General features: G+C 36.3%; 1 protein-coding gene across 2 annotated transcripts in view; it reads right to left on the reverse strand.

Annotated features, from left to right (window-relative positions):
* Positions 1-3131: 3131 nt before the first annotated feature.
* HOMER1 (homer scaffold protein 1) overlaps positions 3132-13760 on the reverse strand; it is a 144499-nt gene continuing 133870 nt past the window's right edge. The window contains exon 9 of one of the 2 annotated variants that reach the window (XM_064273523.1): positions 3132-6480. In XM_064273523.1, coding sequence (XP_064129593.1) covers positions 6292-6480 — 189 coding nt within the window. In that variant the 3' untranslated portion in view covers positions 3132-6291. The remainder of the gene's footprint in view (positions 6481-13760) is intronic. The other variant, XM_010588238.3, reaches the window with a different exon arrangement.

Raw genomic sequence — 13760 nt, forward strand, 5'->3', positions numbered from 1 at the left:
ATGTTAATGAGGCAGGATTAGTGTAGGGTGTGTCTTGAGTCAATCTCTCATGAGATATAAAAGAGATTAAACAAGCAAGCCAGCAGAGCAGAGATGGGGTAAGATAGATGCCAAGACACATAGAGATCTCTAAGGAACCAGGAAGCAGAACCTGAAGAGACAAGAACCTTCCTCCAGAGCCAACACAGAAGGAAAGCCTTCCCCTAGAGCCGGCGCTCTCATTTCAGTCTTTCTAGCCTCCTAAACTGTGAGAAAATATACTTCTGTTAAAGCCCCATCCACCTGCAATATTTCTGTTACGGCAGCACTAGATAACTAAAGACAGAATTTGGTACCAGAACAGTGGGATGCTGCTTTAACAGATACCTAGAATGTGGAAGTGGTTTTGGAATTGGGTAATGGGTAGAGACTGAGAGAGTTTTAAGGTACTTAACAGTAAAAGCCTAGATTGCCTTGAAGAGACCGTTGGTAAAATTATGGACATCAAAGGCAATTCTGGTGAAGGCTCAGAAGGAAGTAAGGAGAGCTATAGAGAGTCTCTTGTCGTCTTAGAGAATACATATGGTGCCAGCAATGGACTGCTGCTAGAAATGGGAACATTAAATGTGCTTCTGGTGAGGATTTTAAAGAAAATGCTGAACATGTGACTGGACAATGGAGGAAGGGTGATGCTTTTTATGCAGTGGCAAAGAACTTGTCTGAATTATGTTCAAATATTTGTTGGAAGGTAGAACTTTTAAGTGATGGACTTGGATATCTGGATGATATTTCTACACAAGATCTTAAAGGCACCGTGTGGTTTCTCCTTGCCACTAATAGTAAAATGTGAGAAGACATGAATTTAAAAATGAACCATGCAAAATGAAAACAGAATGTAAAGATTTGGAAAATTCTGTTGTACAAACTAAGGACACATATCCTAGAATATTCACAAAGGGCGTGGCTACACAATCTTTTATTAAAAAGAATAAGCCTGTGACTGATGGATCTAACCAACTACCACAGCAGAAAACCTATCAGCTCAGACTGAAGGGAACAGAGAACAAATGAAAGAATATTGTCTACCTCTTGGAATTCTACAGGCAGGAAATAGGCCAACAGAACTACATCTGTTGTCCTCCAAAAAAGTAAAACGATCATCCCTGAGTAGCTCAAAGATCAGCAGAACTGTTAGAAGGAGCATGGGAAGCAGGGCCTTCTGGTTTCAAAGTGTGGGGCTGCTGCTCAGGTGTGTCAGGGAGATGGGGCCACTGCCCAAAGCTGAAGGGGTAGGGGTGCCATCTCAAGAGGCAGAACAAGGCCTGTTGGGGCCTGGGGAGTAGGATCGCCACTCAGATGGACAAGGAGAGTGGGGCAGCCCAAAGCCAAGGGAGTAGAGTTGCCATCCCAGAGGGCCTGAAAGGTAGAGCTGAAGCCCAGGGACAAGGGGCCTCCACCCAGAATCCAGAGGGCATGGCCAACACCTGGAATCTGGAAGGCAGGGCCATTGCCCAGATGATCTCAGACAACAGAGGATTATTTTCAAGGCCTGAGAGCTGATGTAATTTGTTCTGTTGGGTTTCCGACTTGCTTGGTGTCTGTTATCCCTTCTTTCCTTCCAATTTCTTCCACTTATAATGGAAATGTCTGCCTTGTACCTGTTCCACCATTGTACCTTGGAAGCAGATAACTTGTATTCTAGACTTCTCAGGTTCATAGACGAAGAGGACTTTTGCCCCAGGATGGACTATGCCTAAAGTCTCACCCATATTCTATTTAGATGATTTAGAAGATGAAATTTTGGACCTGGGGTTGATTTTAGGATTGGATGATGTGATGGCAAGGACATGAATTTTGGATCCAAAGGGTGGAATGTAATGGACTGAATTGTGTCCCCCAAAAATATGTGTTATAAATTCTAACCTCTATGCTTGTGGCTATAATCCCATTTGTTATGTTAATGAGGCAGGATTAGTGTAAGGCTCATCTTGAGTCAATCTCTTATGAGATATAAAAGAGATTAAATAAGCAAGCAGAAAAGCAGAGGTGGGGGAAGAGAGATGCCAAGCCACATGAAGATCACCCAGGAGCAGAAGCTCAAGAGACAAGGACTTTCCTGCAGAGCCAACAGAGAAAGAAAGCCTTCTCCTAGAGCCAGCACCCTGAATTAAGATTTCTAGCCTTCTAAACTGTGAGAAAATAAATTTCTGTTACTTAAAGCCACCCACTTGTGGTATTTCTCTGATAGCAGCACTAGATAACTAAGATGCCCTCTACTTTGCCAAACATGATGGATGTGTATTTCCAGGCCTTGGACTCTCCTGATGACATGTCCAATGTAAGCAAAACAGTTTTGCCATCCTTGCTTCTAAGGAGCATTCCAGTTTTGCCCTATTTTACTAGGTAATATATGAAATGAAAAGAATTAATTTCTTCAATTCAGTAACTGTATTTTGTAACATCTATATATGTTTCTCATAAAGAAAAACCGTCATAAAAACTTTAAGGTCCAACTGAACATGAGTATTAGGAAAATGTACACATGCACAAGAGAACAGGACAAATGATATATCTATTTCCTTTCTAAAATGATTCTTTTGCAGTAATTTCTAAAATGTTTTCTCATATAAAAGTTATTTTCTTGACAAATTCCTACTGAAGTTAGCAGATATCCTACTTAAAAAAATAACCAAGAGACTAAAATAAAAAAGTCAATCTCACCTTCTTCTTACCTGAGTTTTCTTCTTTAAGATTTTATATAATTGACCTCATAAATGATAAACGAACAATGCTAACTATCCAGGAGACAAAGTTAAAATTAAGACTACACCATGACTTCATGCACAGAATTTTAGGATGTAAAATCATTTGAAATCAAATAATGAAAAGGCTTTTTTAAAAGACCAATGCCACCAATCAAAGTTTTCCTGTGGTCTGTCTCCCATTCTAGGACTGACAGAATATCAGGACCACAAGGAGAGGGCAGCTGAGCTGCACACTCCAAGTTGAGTTAAATAAGAACATAGAAAGCTGTAGCATACACATTAAAGAATACATTTAATTTTAAAGAGAAAAGAGTTTTAAAAAATGACAGTGGTTTAATTATGAGTGTCCCTTTAAGTTCCATTTGAAAAAAAAAAAAAAAAAAGTTTGTTTTTCCTCTAACTGCTTCCCAACAGTTCGATGATAGAAAAACATCAAACCTAAAATGGTGCTGAAGGTGTTCTATGGGGACAAGAAGAAATGCAACTTCTTGAACTTTTTTTCAGTCTAGAGAGAGAGGGAGAGTGATAGACAGAAAGATAAAAATAGAAAGAGGCAGTGATTGAGAAAGAGAGAGAAGGGAACAAAAACTAATTTTCCAGGCAGGGAAATACTTATAAAACCTTTTATGTCAAAGTTAGGATTTCACAACATAACACACTAATGCAAAATCCAGTAGCACCTGTAAGATTTAAGTAAATGCTGCCATCACTTAAATGCTTTTAAATATCTGTAAAAGACTGAAGGAAAACGAAAGATAAAGTACATTCTCCAGAGAACAACAAATGTATTTCAAAATAAAAACTGTATTTTTGTTTTTCTTTTTCAGTTGTTTTTTATACAAGAATTCATAGTTATCATATAATAACTTATAATAGACAATGGGACCAATCTCTGCTCTCCTCTTGTGTCACTTCAAGTTCACACGTTCAGGCTATAGTTCCCAACATTATTTTCTGATAAATATATTACCACAGTTTGATCTAAATATAGATACATTATATAATACTTGTCTCTGGGAAAATCAAATTTCCATATGCAAACTTTTATTCATATAATACAGAAATGGAGAAAACTACAGTAGGCACACAACCTAATTATGACTTGTAAATGACGATTTCTAGATACTCTCCTACTATATATGAATGTTGAAAATAGTCTTAATAAGAATTTTATTTATATGTGCACTTGTGTCCACCTTATCCCATGTACTGTACATGTCTAATGACAATCTGGGAATTAAAAGGTGCAGCCCTCAAGAAATTGTTAAGTCACTAAAAAAAAGAAACAATTAACCTCTATTGGACATGGAAAAAACTCACAAAATTTCCAATTTTAAATTTCATATCAGTAGGAAAATATTAAAAATAATTTTCTGTATATACATATGGGTATATGTATATATTGAAGTACACATATGTCTCACATATCAATACAATCCAAGTGGAGACATTTGGGCGAGTTATTTTCCCATTAAATGACATCTACGTCAAAATTTAAAAATATTTTTATTACATCATTAAAATAACTCACTTACCATTTCCGCAGCTTACACTGTTTTTTTTTTTTTTTTTAATTTTTAACTCTTCATAACTAAATTCCCTGACCCCTAGTGATAAATCCCCTATTTAAATTAAAACCTGGTGCTCTTTGTTACTCAGAAACTGATGGATAAAATCACATCTACTTCAAAATCCCATCAATCAAATAAATTTTATTACCTGATTTATCAGAGAAATATCTCAGCTCTGAGCATGTGTACCTAAATTATTCTCCCTATAATAAATAGGTGAGAAAATTATCCTAAAATAGATGGAGGTAACTTACATGATGTCATAGCACATATAATACATGATGATTGAGTGTCTGATATAAGCTTTTCAGAGACACCTGAAACTCACTTTAGAAACTAACTTTAGAAACAAACCATTTATTTTCACTCTAATATAAATTAATATGTATGTATTTATGTACATACACATACATATAAAACAAAATTGTCTAGTGTTGAATAGCTGTGAGTGAAAAAATGGTTACAAATTGATTAATTAGCTTAATTTTGTACTTAACAATTCAATCATTTGGGGGCACAACAACAAAAAAGTCAGTGCATTTGTAGACTCTCATAGAGTCAGATACTTAAGCATACACTTTAAAAAAAAACCCTCCCTCAACATCACAGGCATTTACAGCAAGAATATATGTACTCTGATGCAATTCCTATTCCATAAGCAGACTAGACAGCACTTGGCTTACTTTTAAAACAGCTTCTTAAAAGAAATATATAAAGAAATGCATGTTTGCTAAAAGTCTTTTAAAATTACATCAAAAGAACATTAAAACCTGTTCACTGAGAAGAGCCTATTGAATTTAATTCCTGTTTTGAAATGCCTAGTTAACAGTTCAGAATATTGCCTTGTGAGGTCTGAATACAGATGTGGTTGATGTGAAGACCCAGGCAGGGTACAAGTCTCCATTTCCACCTGCCACAATCACAATTTAGACACAGTCCTTGGATTGGCTGTTGGATGTAAATGGATTCCCTTGAAAAGAGCTATACACCTTAAAATGATCTATAATAAACAGTTCCCCAATAACCATTATTATTCTTAAATTGAAATGCATTGATCATTCAGAAAAGATTTCTTGCAAAATATATAAATAAATGTAACTGCATATTCTGTAAATATACTTAGCATTGCTAGGCCAGTCCGTCCATGACGGGCTGCTGTAGTTCAGTTCTGTGTGTCAAATTTATTAGAAATTTAAAAAGAAAAATTTCTGAGGGACTCAGCTGCCTTCATTAGTTGGCTTTAAAATATGTAATAAAATGGGAGATGGTGTCTTCTCATAAATACATGGAATCAATATGGAAAAGTAAACTATACAGTGGACAAGATTAGAGAACACCAGAGTGGTCACCAGAGAGAAATATCTTCCAGTATAAAAAAAGGGAAGAACTCTATACACGCAGTTCGAGTAAGTATGGTTCAATTAAAGGTGCAGCTCTCTCCCACTCCTGGCAAGAATTAATTGGTAATGGCACTGCTTCTCAGCAGTGCAAAAATATCCTGAGAAATTATTCAGATTACAACAAAAGACAGGGCTTTCGTCACTAAGTTTTTGCACAAAACACAGCTCTAGATATCGTAAATAAATTAATTTAAAAAGCAGATAACCTTCACTGTGTTGAACACAAAAAGGGGATGTGACCTAGACATTGTTAATTCTCCCGTTGGCTAATATCAGAAAAAAAAAAAAAAAAAAAGATTGCATTAAATCTCTATTTATAACTTGCTAGTTAACTATGGCCAATAATATACAAGGAGGTAATTTGTAGTTCAAGTTTTTCATCTCTTTTTTTCCCCAACTAGCTATAAGCAGAATTCTAAATTTTACACTGAAATATACAATTCCAATTTTCAAAAGATCCTCCCCCTGGAGGAATAATTTTTTTTGTGTGTGTGCAATCTTGATGCAGAGCTCAAACAGTCCTATGAAGAAAGACAATGTATCTTTTAATCTATTAGCACTGAAATTTCACCTTCCTTAGCTGCATTCTAGTAGCTTGGCCAAGTTATCTCGTAATTCTGTTAGTTCAAATATCTTTCCGTCAAGAATTTCTAAAAGTGTCTTCAGGTTATTGCGAAAAGCTTCTTGTTCATTCTGACTTTTCTCCAGACGTTGCTCTAAGTCAGACAGTTGTCCCTCCAGGTCTTTGTTCCGAATTTCTACTTCCTTTAGAAACAGAAGTGTAACACATAGGTCAGTTCATCACTTAGAAAACAATACAACTTTCTGTTATCACTCATGTTGGGCAGTCAGTGCAGTGTGACAATTAGGATGAGCTTCTGAATGACAACACAATTTACAGAGATTTCAGATTTGGCCACTTGTGAAATCCATGTGGTTCTATGGACTGGCTTGTTCATTTTATCCATCTATCCACCTAATGAAAATTTCCAGACTGCTTACTCCATGCTAAGGCAACACTTCAAATACTAAGACTTCAAATACTAAGATGAGACTGAAGACCCACTTTGTGGATTATCTACATCTCATTTCTATTTCTGCCTACCTCCTTTTCCTAATACACAACTGTTAGGAACCACAGGGGAAAACAGCAGAAAAAAGGAGAGAAATTAATTCTTTCTCTTTGGTGGCAAACCTGGAGAAAGATTTACTGATGAAAACTTTCTAAAATAAAGTTTTAAGATCCTTTGAATACACTAATTTTAATTTTCTTCAATATCAAATGAATGGATGTTATAGAGAACATAAAATAAAGTTTTAAGATCCTTTGAATACACTAATTTTAATTTTCTTCAATATCAAATGAATAGAGAACATAGCTCAACTGTTAAAAAACTGTAGCAAAGACACATTTTAGAGAATTACAAAGCTAAGAATCCCAACTTGCTGCAAATTAAGGAAAGAAAAAACTGCAAAAGAGAAGTAAGGGTTCATGACAATAAAACCCTGTTTTTAATTTTTTTAACACAGAATAACCTCATACTTAAAAATATAAGCTATTATTTCTTTTTAAAATGTTTCTGATAAATACAATAACCCAAACCAAACTCACTGACGCTGAGTCTAATCCAACTCATAGCAACCCTATAGGACACAGTAGAACTGCCTCATAGGGTTCCAAAGAGCACCTGGGGGATTCAAACTGAACTTTTTGCTTAGCAGCCGTAGCTCTTAACCACTACGCCACCAGGGTTTCCTAAATATAATAAAGTGACTTTAAAAAATAATATAAGCTAAAGATTTAATTTCAGTTAAAAAATCAAATTCAGAAAGTTGGCAGAAAGCCAACTAAAACACCTCAAATGCTATTCAGATAAGCAATAAATTTAGTGTTATATATCCTTTCTGGAAAGCCCACTTTGACATCTGAAAGGAATTAAGTGACTGACACAAATTACATTCAAATGCATAAATTAAATAGGCTAAGGAAAGTATTTTGGTGTTAGTTACACAACATGAATTAGCCTCGGAAAATAAGATGTTTTAATAAGATTCTATCACATCTAAAGGACAGTAGAATTTACAATTTTTTTTATTGAAAAGACAATCTGGCAAATGTTAAATTAAAGGAATAGAGTATGAAGCAGCACATATGACTGTAAAAATTTGTATGGAGGAGGACAAATACTGGGAATTAGTGCACAAATAGGAAATAGTTCTGGTGTTAGCATTACAGGCATTTTGGGGGAAATTTTTATTATGATATCTATACAAATTCAACTTTCAAGAAAAACAACTGGGAAATTGGCTTGAACACATGTAAGAAAGTGACTTAGGATTCTGAACATGAAGAAATGTTCATACGCTCTAACAGAAATAACTAAAGACAAGGTTCAAGCACGGATACCACAAATGAGCCTCAAGAGCCTGGAAATATAAGAATGGAATAAAGCAGGTATTGGGAAAAACAAAACCTGTTGCCGTTGAGTCGATTCCAACTAGGAGCCCTGGTGGCATAGTTGTTAAGAGGTCGGCTGCTAACCAAACTGTCGGCAGTTTGAATCCAATAGCTGCTCCTAAAACCCTATGGGACAGCTCTGCTCTGTCGTACAGGGCGCTCAGAAAGCAGCTATAATGATCTACAAATGAAGAATTTAATGAATCCCAATCTAATCTCAAAGCATTTACTGCTCAGTGTTACCATGTATTTTACTAATCTCTTTTCTTTGAACAATCTACAAAGTGAAGATAAGCAAACTGAGAATAGAACCTGAAACCAATAAAATATTTATACATTCAGAAGCCAAATTTGTGGAGGCTCTAAACAATGAGGAAGAACACAGGCCCTGTTATCAAATGTAAAAATTCCATTCATGATTGCACAGCATGCTGTCCTGCCTGCTTAAACAATAAGCTTAAGGGTAGAATGTTTCCAACTATAAAATTAGACCAGACGTCATTGACTAGCAAACACCCACTCCACCAGGCACCACCCAGTTTGTCCTCTAAAGTCTTCCTTAAAAATGAAAGACTCCCTTGTTCTTCTTGCTAACCAATGAAACCCCAATCATTTTCAACAGAGCAAGCAAAACACAAAATTCCCTCAACTATTAAAACTGTGTTGTTCTATCTACATGGAGTATCCTACTCTAATCTCTATCTCTGTTTGGAGGAATTTTACTTGTCAGATAACAAAAGGGATTCAATACAATGCTGACTGTGCTAGTCTTTTTTTAGACAGAAAATATGTTCCTAGAACAAGAATAGAGTTGGCACAGGGGCAACAAAAGGCAACTGGAACGTAGTTTTAACACTTGCCAGTTTTCTACCTTTTGTCTACAGTTTTCAGCTGTTCTTGCCTTTCGTTCTCCCTCCTAACTCATTCTTCTGCTCATTATCATTGAGTCCTACTATCTGTCCTTTTACTGTTATGTAAAATATGTGTCAGGAGCACCCAGAGGCAGGGTTCAGTCCTGATAAAAAACTGTAGGCCAAATTTTGCTAACCCCCTTAAAGTGCTTCAGAGGGGCAGTAACTAAAAGTAGGGAGCAGAGAGAGTCATGCTCTGTATTTGTTAGATATGGAGCCTAAAACACTAGAATTAACTAATAAAATAAAATAAAATAATTATGACCATCATCAATAGGATCAAATCAGCTTCATTTTCCATAATTTTAAATCCTGTATCATTTAATCTGAAGCAAAGCTACAGAAAATTTCTCTTATTGACATTTGCTTCATATCTTACTGGTCCTATTAGATTATTTGCACTGGGTAGGTTTGGGTTATTAGATTATTAACCTTAATATGTAACGTTGTTGCTGTTAGGTGCTGTCAAGTTGATTCCGACTCATAGCGACCCTACGTATAACAAAATGAAACGCTGTGTGGTCCTGTGCCATTCTCAAAATCGTTATGCTCGAGCCCACTCTTGTCAGTCCATCTCATTAAAGGTCTTTCACCAAATACGACAGACAGGCAGACACGTGGTGGTAATATAAGAGGATATATAAATCATCAAGACAAGTATTAATAATTCAACCACAAAATAGGTAAAATATACAGAAAAAGATAGCTTTCACATATACAAACAATAACTAAAGGACATAAACAGAGAGAGAATCCCACTACAATAGCAAAAAAAGAGACAAGATACAAATAAACAGCAAGAAATAAGCAAAACCCACATGATGAAGACTCTTAAACACCCCTGAAAGACACCAAAGTAGATAAGAACAAATGGGAAGAAAACCCTTTCTCTTAAATAGAATGAAAACCTCATGAAGATGTTAGTTCTCCTAAAGTTACAGTATAAATGTTAAGCAATTCCAGTAAGAATACAAATTTTTATAGACCTAAATTCTTACACTAAAATTGATACTAAGGTTTACATGGAAAAATAAACATGTAAGAACAGTTAAAAAAAAAAAAAAAACAATGAAAAAGAAAAGCTTTGAGGAGGGTAGCCCTACCAAAGCCTCTACAGTTAAAGCAGCGTGGCACTGGTGCACCAAGAGAGAGTATGAATAGTGGAATGGAATACGAAGTTCAGAAATACATGAAAATACATATGTAAATTGAATATCTCAAATTATTGGAAAATAATTTATTTTAAACAAACAGTAATGGAACAAATGGGTAGACATTTGGAAAAATATAAAATTAGATTATCTCACACCCCACATGAAAGAATAAACCTTAAATGGATCAGAGGTCTTAATGTAAAAATGAAACCATACAAGTACTACTGGGCAATATAGATGAATCTCTATACAACCTGAGTGTAGAAAAGAGCTTTCTAATTATGATTCACAAGCCAGAAGCAAAAAACATAAAGAACGATAAATTTGACTACTTAAAACAACACCTTTAACCAAAGTCAAAAGACAATGACAAACTGGAAGATATTTGGAACAAATAATCACAGATAAAGGATTAATATTTCTAATACACAAAAATCTCTTAAATATTTAGGGGAAAAAGACCAAACACCCTATAACAAAAGGGCAAAAGACACGAAATCACACATACAAAAAGATAAATAGTCTTAAGTTGAAGACTTAATGAAAGATGTTCAACCTCACACATGAGAAATACAAATTAAAATCATCATTTCTCATCTATCACGCATTGGCCCAAATTAAAAAGTATGACAACATATTTTGTCGATGAGGCTGTGGAGAAACAGGCACTCATACACTGCTGGTAGGAGGGGAATTGGCAATGTTATGGATTAAAGTGAAATCTTAATCCCTTGTCTTAGTCGCCTAGTGTTGCTGTAACAGAAATACCACATGTGTATGGCTTCAACAAAGAGAAATTTCTTTTCTCACAGTCTAGTAGGCTAGAAGTCCAAATTCAGGGCATCAGCTCCAGGGGAAGGCTTGCTCTTTCTGTTGGTTCTAGAGGAATATCCTTCTTGTCAGTCTTCCTGTGGTCTGGGAGCATCTCAGCACCAGAACCTCTGGTCCAAAGCATGCGCTCTGTTCCCAGCATTGCTTTCTTGGTGGTATGAAGTCCCCAACTCTCTGCTTGCTTCCCTTTTTATCTCTTGAGAGATAAAAGATGGTGCAGGCCACACCCCAGGAAAATTCCCGTTATGTTGGATCAGGGATGTGACCTGGGTAAGGGTGGTGTTATAATCCCACCCTAATCCTTTTAAGATAAAATTACAATCACAAAATGGAGGACAACCACACAATGCTGAAAATCATGGCCCAGCCAAATAGATAAACACGCTTTTGGGGGGACATAATTCAATCCATGACACCCCTGTACCTGTGGATGTAATCCTGTTTGGAAATAGCGTTTTCTCTGTTGTGATAATATCCATATGCCTACAAGGAAGACCAGTTTATACTACTATTATTCAAAATTACACATCAACAACTAATGCCAAAGATAAAGAAACTGAAGATTTTTACCAACTTCTGCAGTCTGAAATTGATCAAAGATGCAATCAAGATGCATTGATAATTATTGGTGGTTGAAACAAGGAAGTTGGAAACATAGAAGAAGGATCAGTAATTGGAAAATATGGCCTTAGTGATAGAGACAATGCCAGAGTTCAAATGATAGAATTCTGCAAGACCAACAACCTACTCATTAGAAATACCTTTTTTCAACAATACAAATGGCGACTATACCCATGGACCTTGCCAGATGGAATATACAGGAGTCAAATCAAGTATATCTGTGGAAAGAGACGATGGAGAAGCTCAATATCATCAGTCAGAACAAGATCGGGGCTGACTGTGGAATAGACCATCAACTGCTCATACACAAGTTTAAGTTGAAGCTGAAGAAATTAAAATAAGTCCATTAGAGACAAAGTACAACCTTGAGAACATCCCTCCTGAATTTAGAGACCATCTCAAGAACAGATTTGATGCACTGAATACTAATAGCCAAAGACCAGATGTGTTGTGGGATGACATCAAGGACATCATACATGAAGAAAGTAAAAGATCATTGAAAAGACAGGAAAGAAAGGAAAGACGAAAACGGATGTCAGAAGAGACTCTGAAACTTGCTCTTGAATGTAGAGTAGCTAAAGCGAATGGAAGAAATGATGAAGTAAAAGAGCTAAACAGAAGATTTCAAGGGGCAGCTCGAAAAGACAAAGTACAGTATTATAATGAAATGTGCAAAAACCTGGAGTTAGAAAATCAAAAGGGAAGAACACTCTCGGCATTTCTCAAGCTGAAAGAACCAAAGAAAAAGTTTAAGCCTTGAGTTGCAATTTCAAAGGATTCTATTGGCAAAATATTAAAAGACTCAGGAAACATCAAAAAAAGATGGAAGGAACACACAGAGTCACTGTACCAAAAAGAACTGGTCAATGTACAACCATTGCGGGAGGTAGCATATGATCGAGAACAGATGGTACTGAAGGAAGAGGTCCAAGCTTCACTGAAGGTACTGGCAAATAACAGGGTTCCAGGAATCGACGTAATACCAATTGAGATGTTTCAACAAATGAATGTGGTGCTGAAAGTGCTCATTCGCCTATGCCAAGGAAAGTGGAAGAGAGATACCTGGCCAACCGACTGGAAGAGATTCACATTTGTGCCCATTCCAAAGAAAGGTGATCCAATGGAATGCAAAAACTATCAAACAATATCACTAATATCACACACAAGTAAAATTCTGCTGAAGATCATTCAAAAACGGTTGAGGCAGTGCAACAACAGGGAATTGCCAGAAATTCAAGCCAGGTTCAGGAGAGGATGTGGAACAAGGGATATCGCTGCCGATGTCAGATGGATCTTGGCTGAAAGGAAAGAATAGCGGAAAGTTGTTTATCTGTGTTTCATTGACTCTGCAAAGGCATTTGAGTGTGTGGATCATAACAAATTGTGGATGACACTATGAAGAATGAGAATTCCAGAACACTTAGTTGTGCTCATGAGGAACCATACACAGACCAAGAGGCTGTCCTTTGAACAGAATAAGGGGATACTGTGTGTTTTAAAGTCAGGAAAAGTGTATGTCAGGGTTGTATCCTTTCATCATATTTATTCAATCTGTATGCTGAGCAAATAATCTCAGAAACTGGTCTATATAAAGAAGGTGGTGGCATCAGGATTGGAGGAAGACTCATTAACGACCTGTGATATGCAGATGACACAAGCTGGCCTACTGAAAGGGAAGAGACCTTGAGGCACTTATTGATGAAGATCAAAGGCCACAGCCTTCAGTATGGATTACACCTCAACACAAAGAAAACAAAAATTCTCACAACTAGACCAATGAACGACATCATGATAAACAGAGAAAATACTGAAGTTGTCAAGGATTTCATTTTACTTGGATTCATAATCAACACCCATAGAAGAAGCAGACAAGAAATTAAATATGTATTGCACTGGGCAAATCTGCTGCAAAAGATCTCTCGTCAAAGTGTTAGAAAGCGGTCACTTTGAGGACTAAGCATGCCTGACCCAAGCCACGGTATTTTCAATCAGCTTATATTCATGGAAAAGCTGGACAATGAATAAGGAAGACCAAAGAAGAATTGATGCATTTGAATTACAGTGTTGGCA

The sequence above is a fragment of the Loxodonta africana genome, chromosome 2, assembly GCF_030014295.1.
Source record: "Loxodonta africana isolate mLoxAfr1 chromosome 2, mLoxAfr1.hap2, whole genome shotgun sequence".
Taxonomy (NCBI): Eukaryota; Metazoa; Chordata; class Mammalia; order Proboscidea; family Elephantidae; genus Loxodonta; species Loxodonta africana.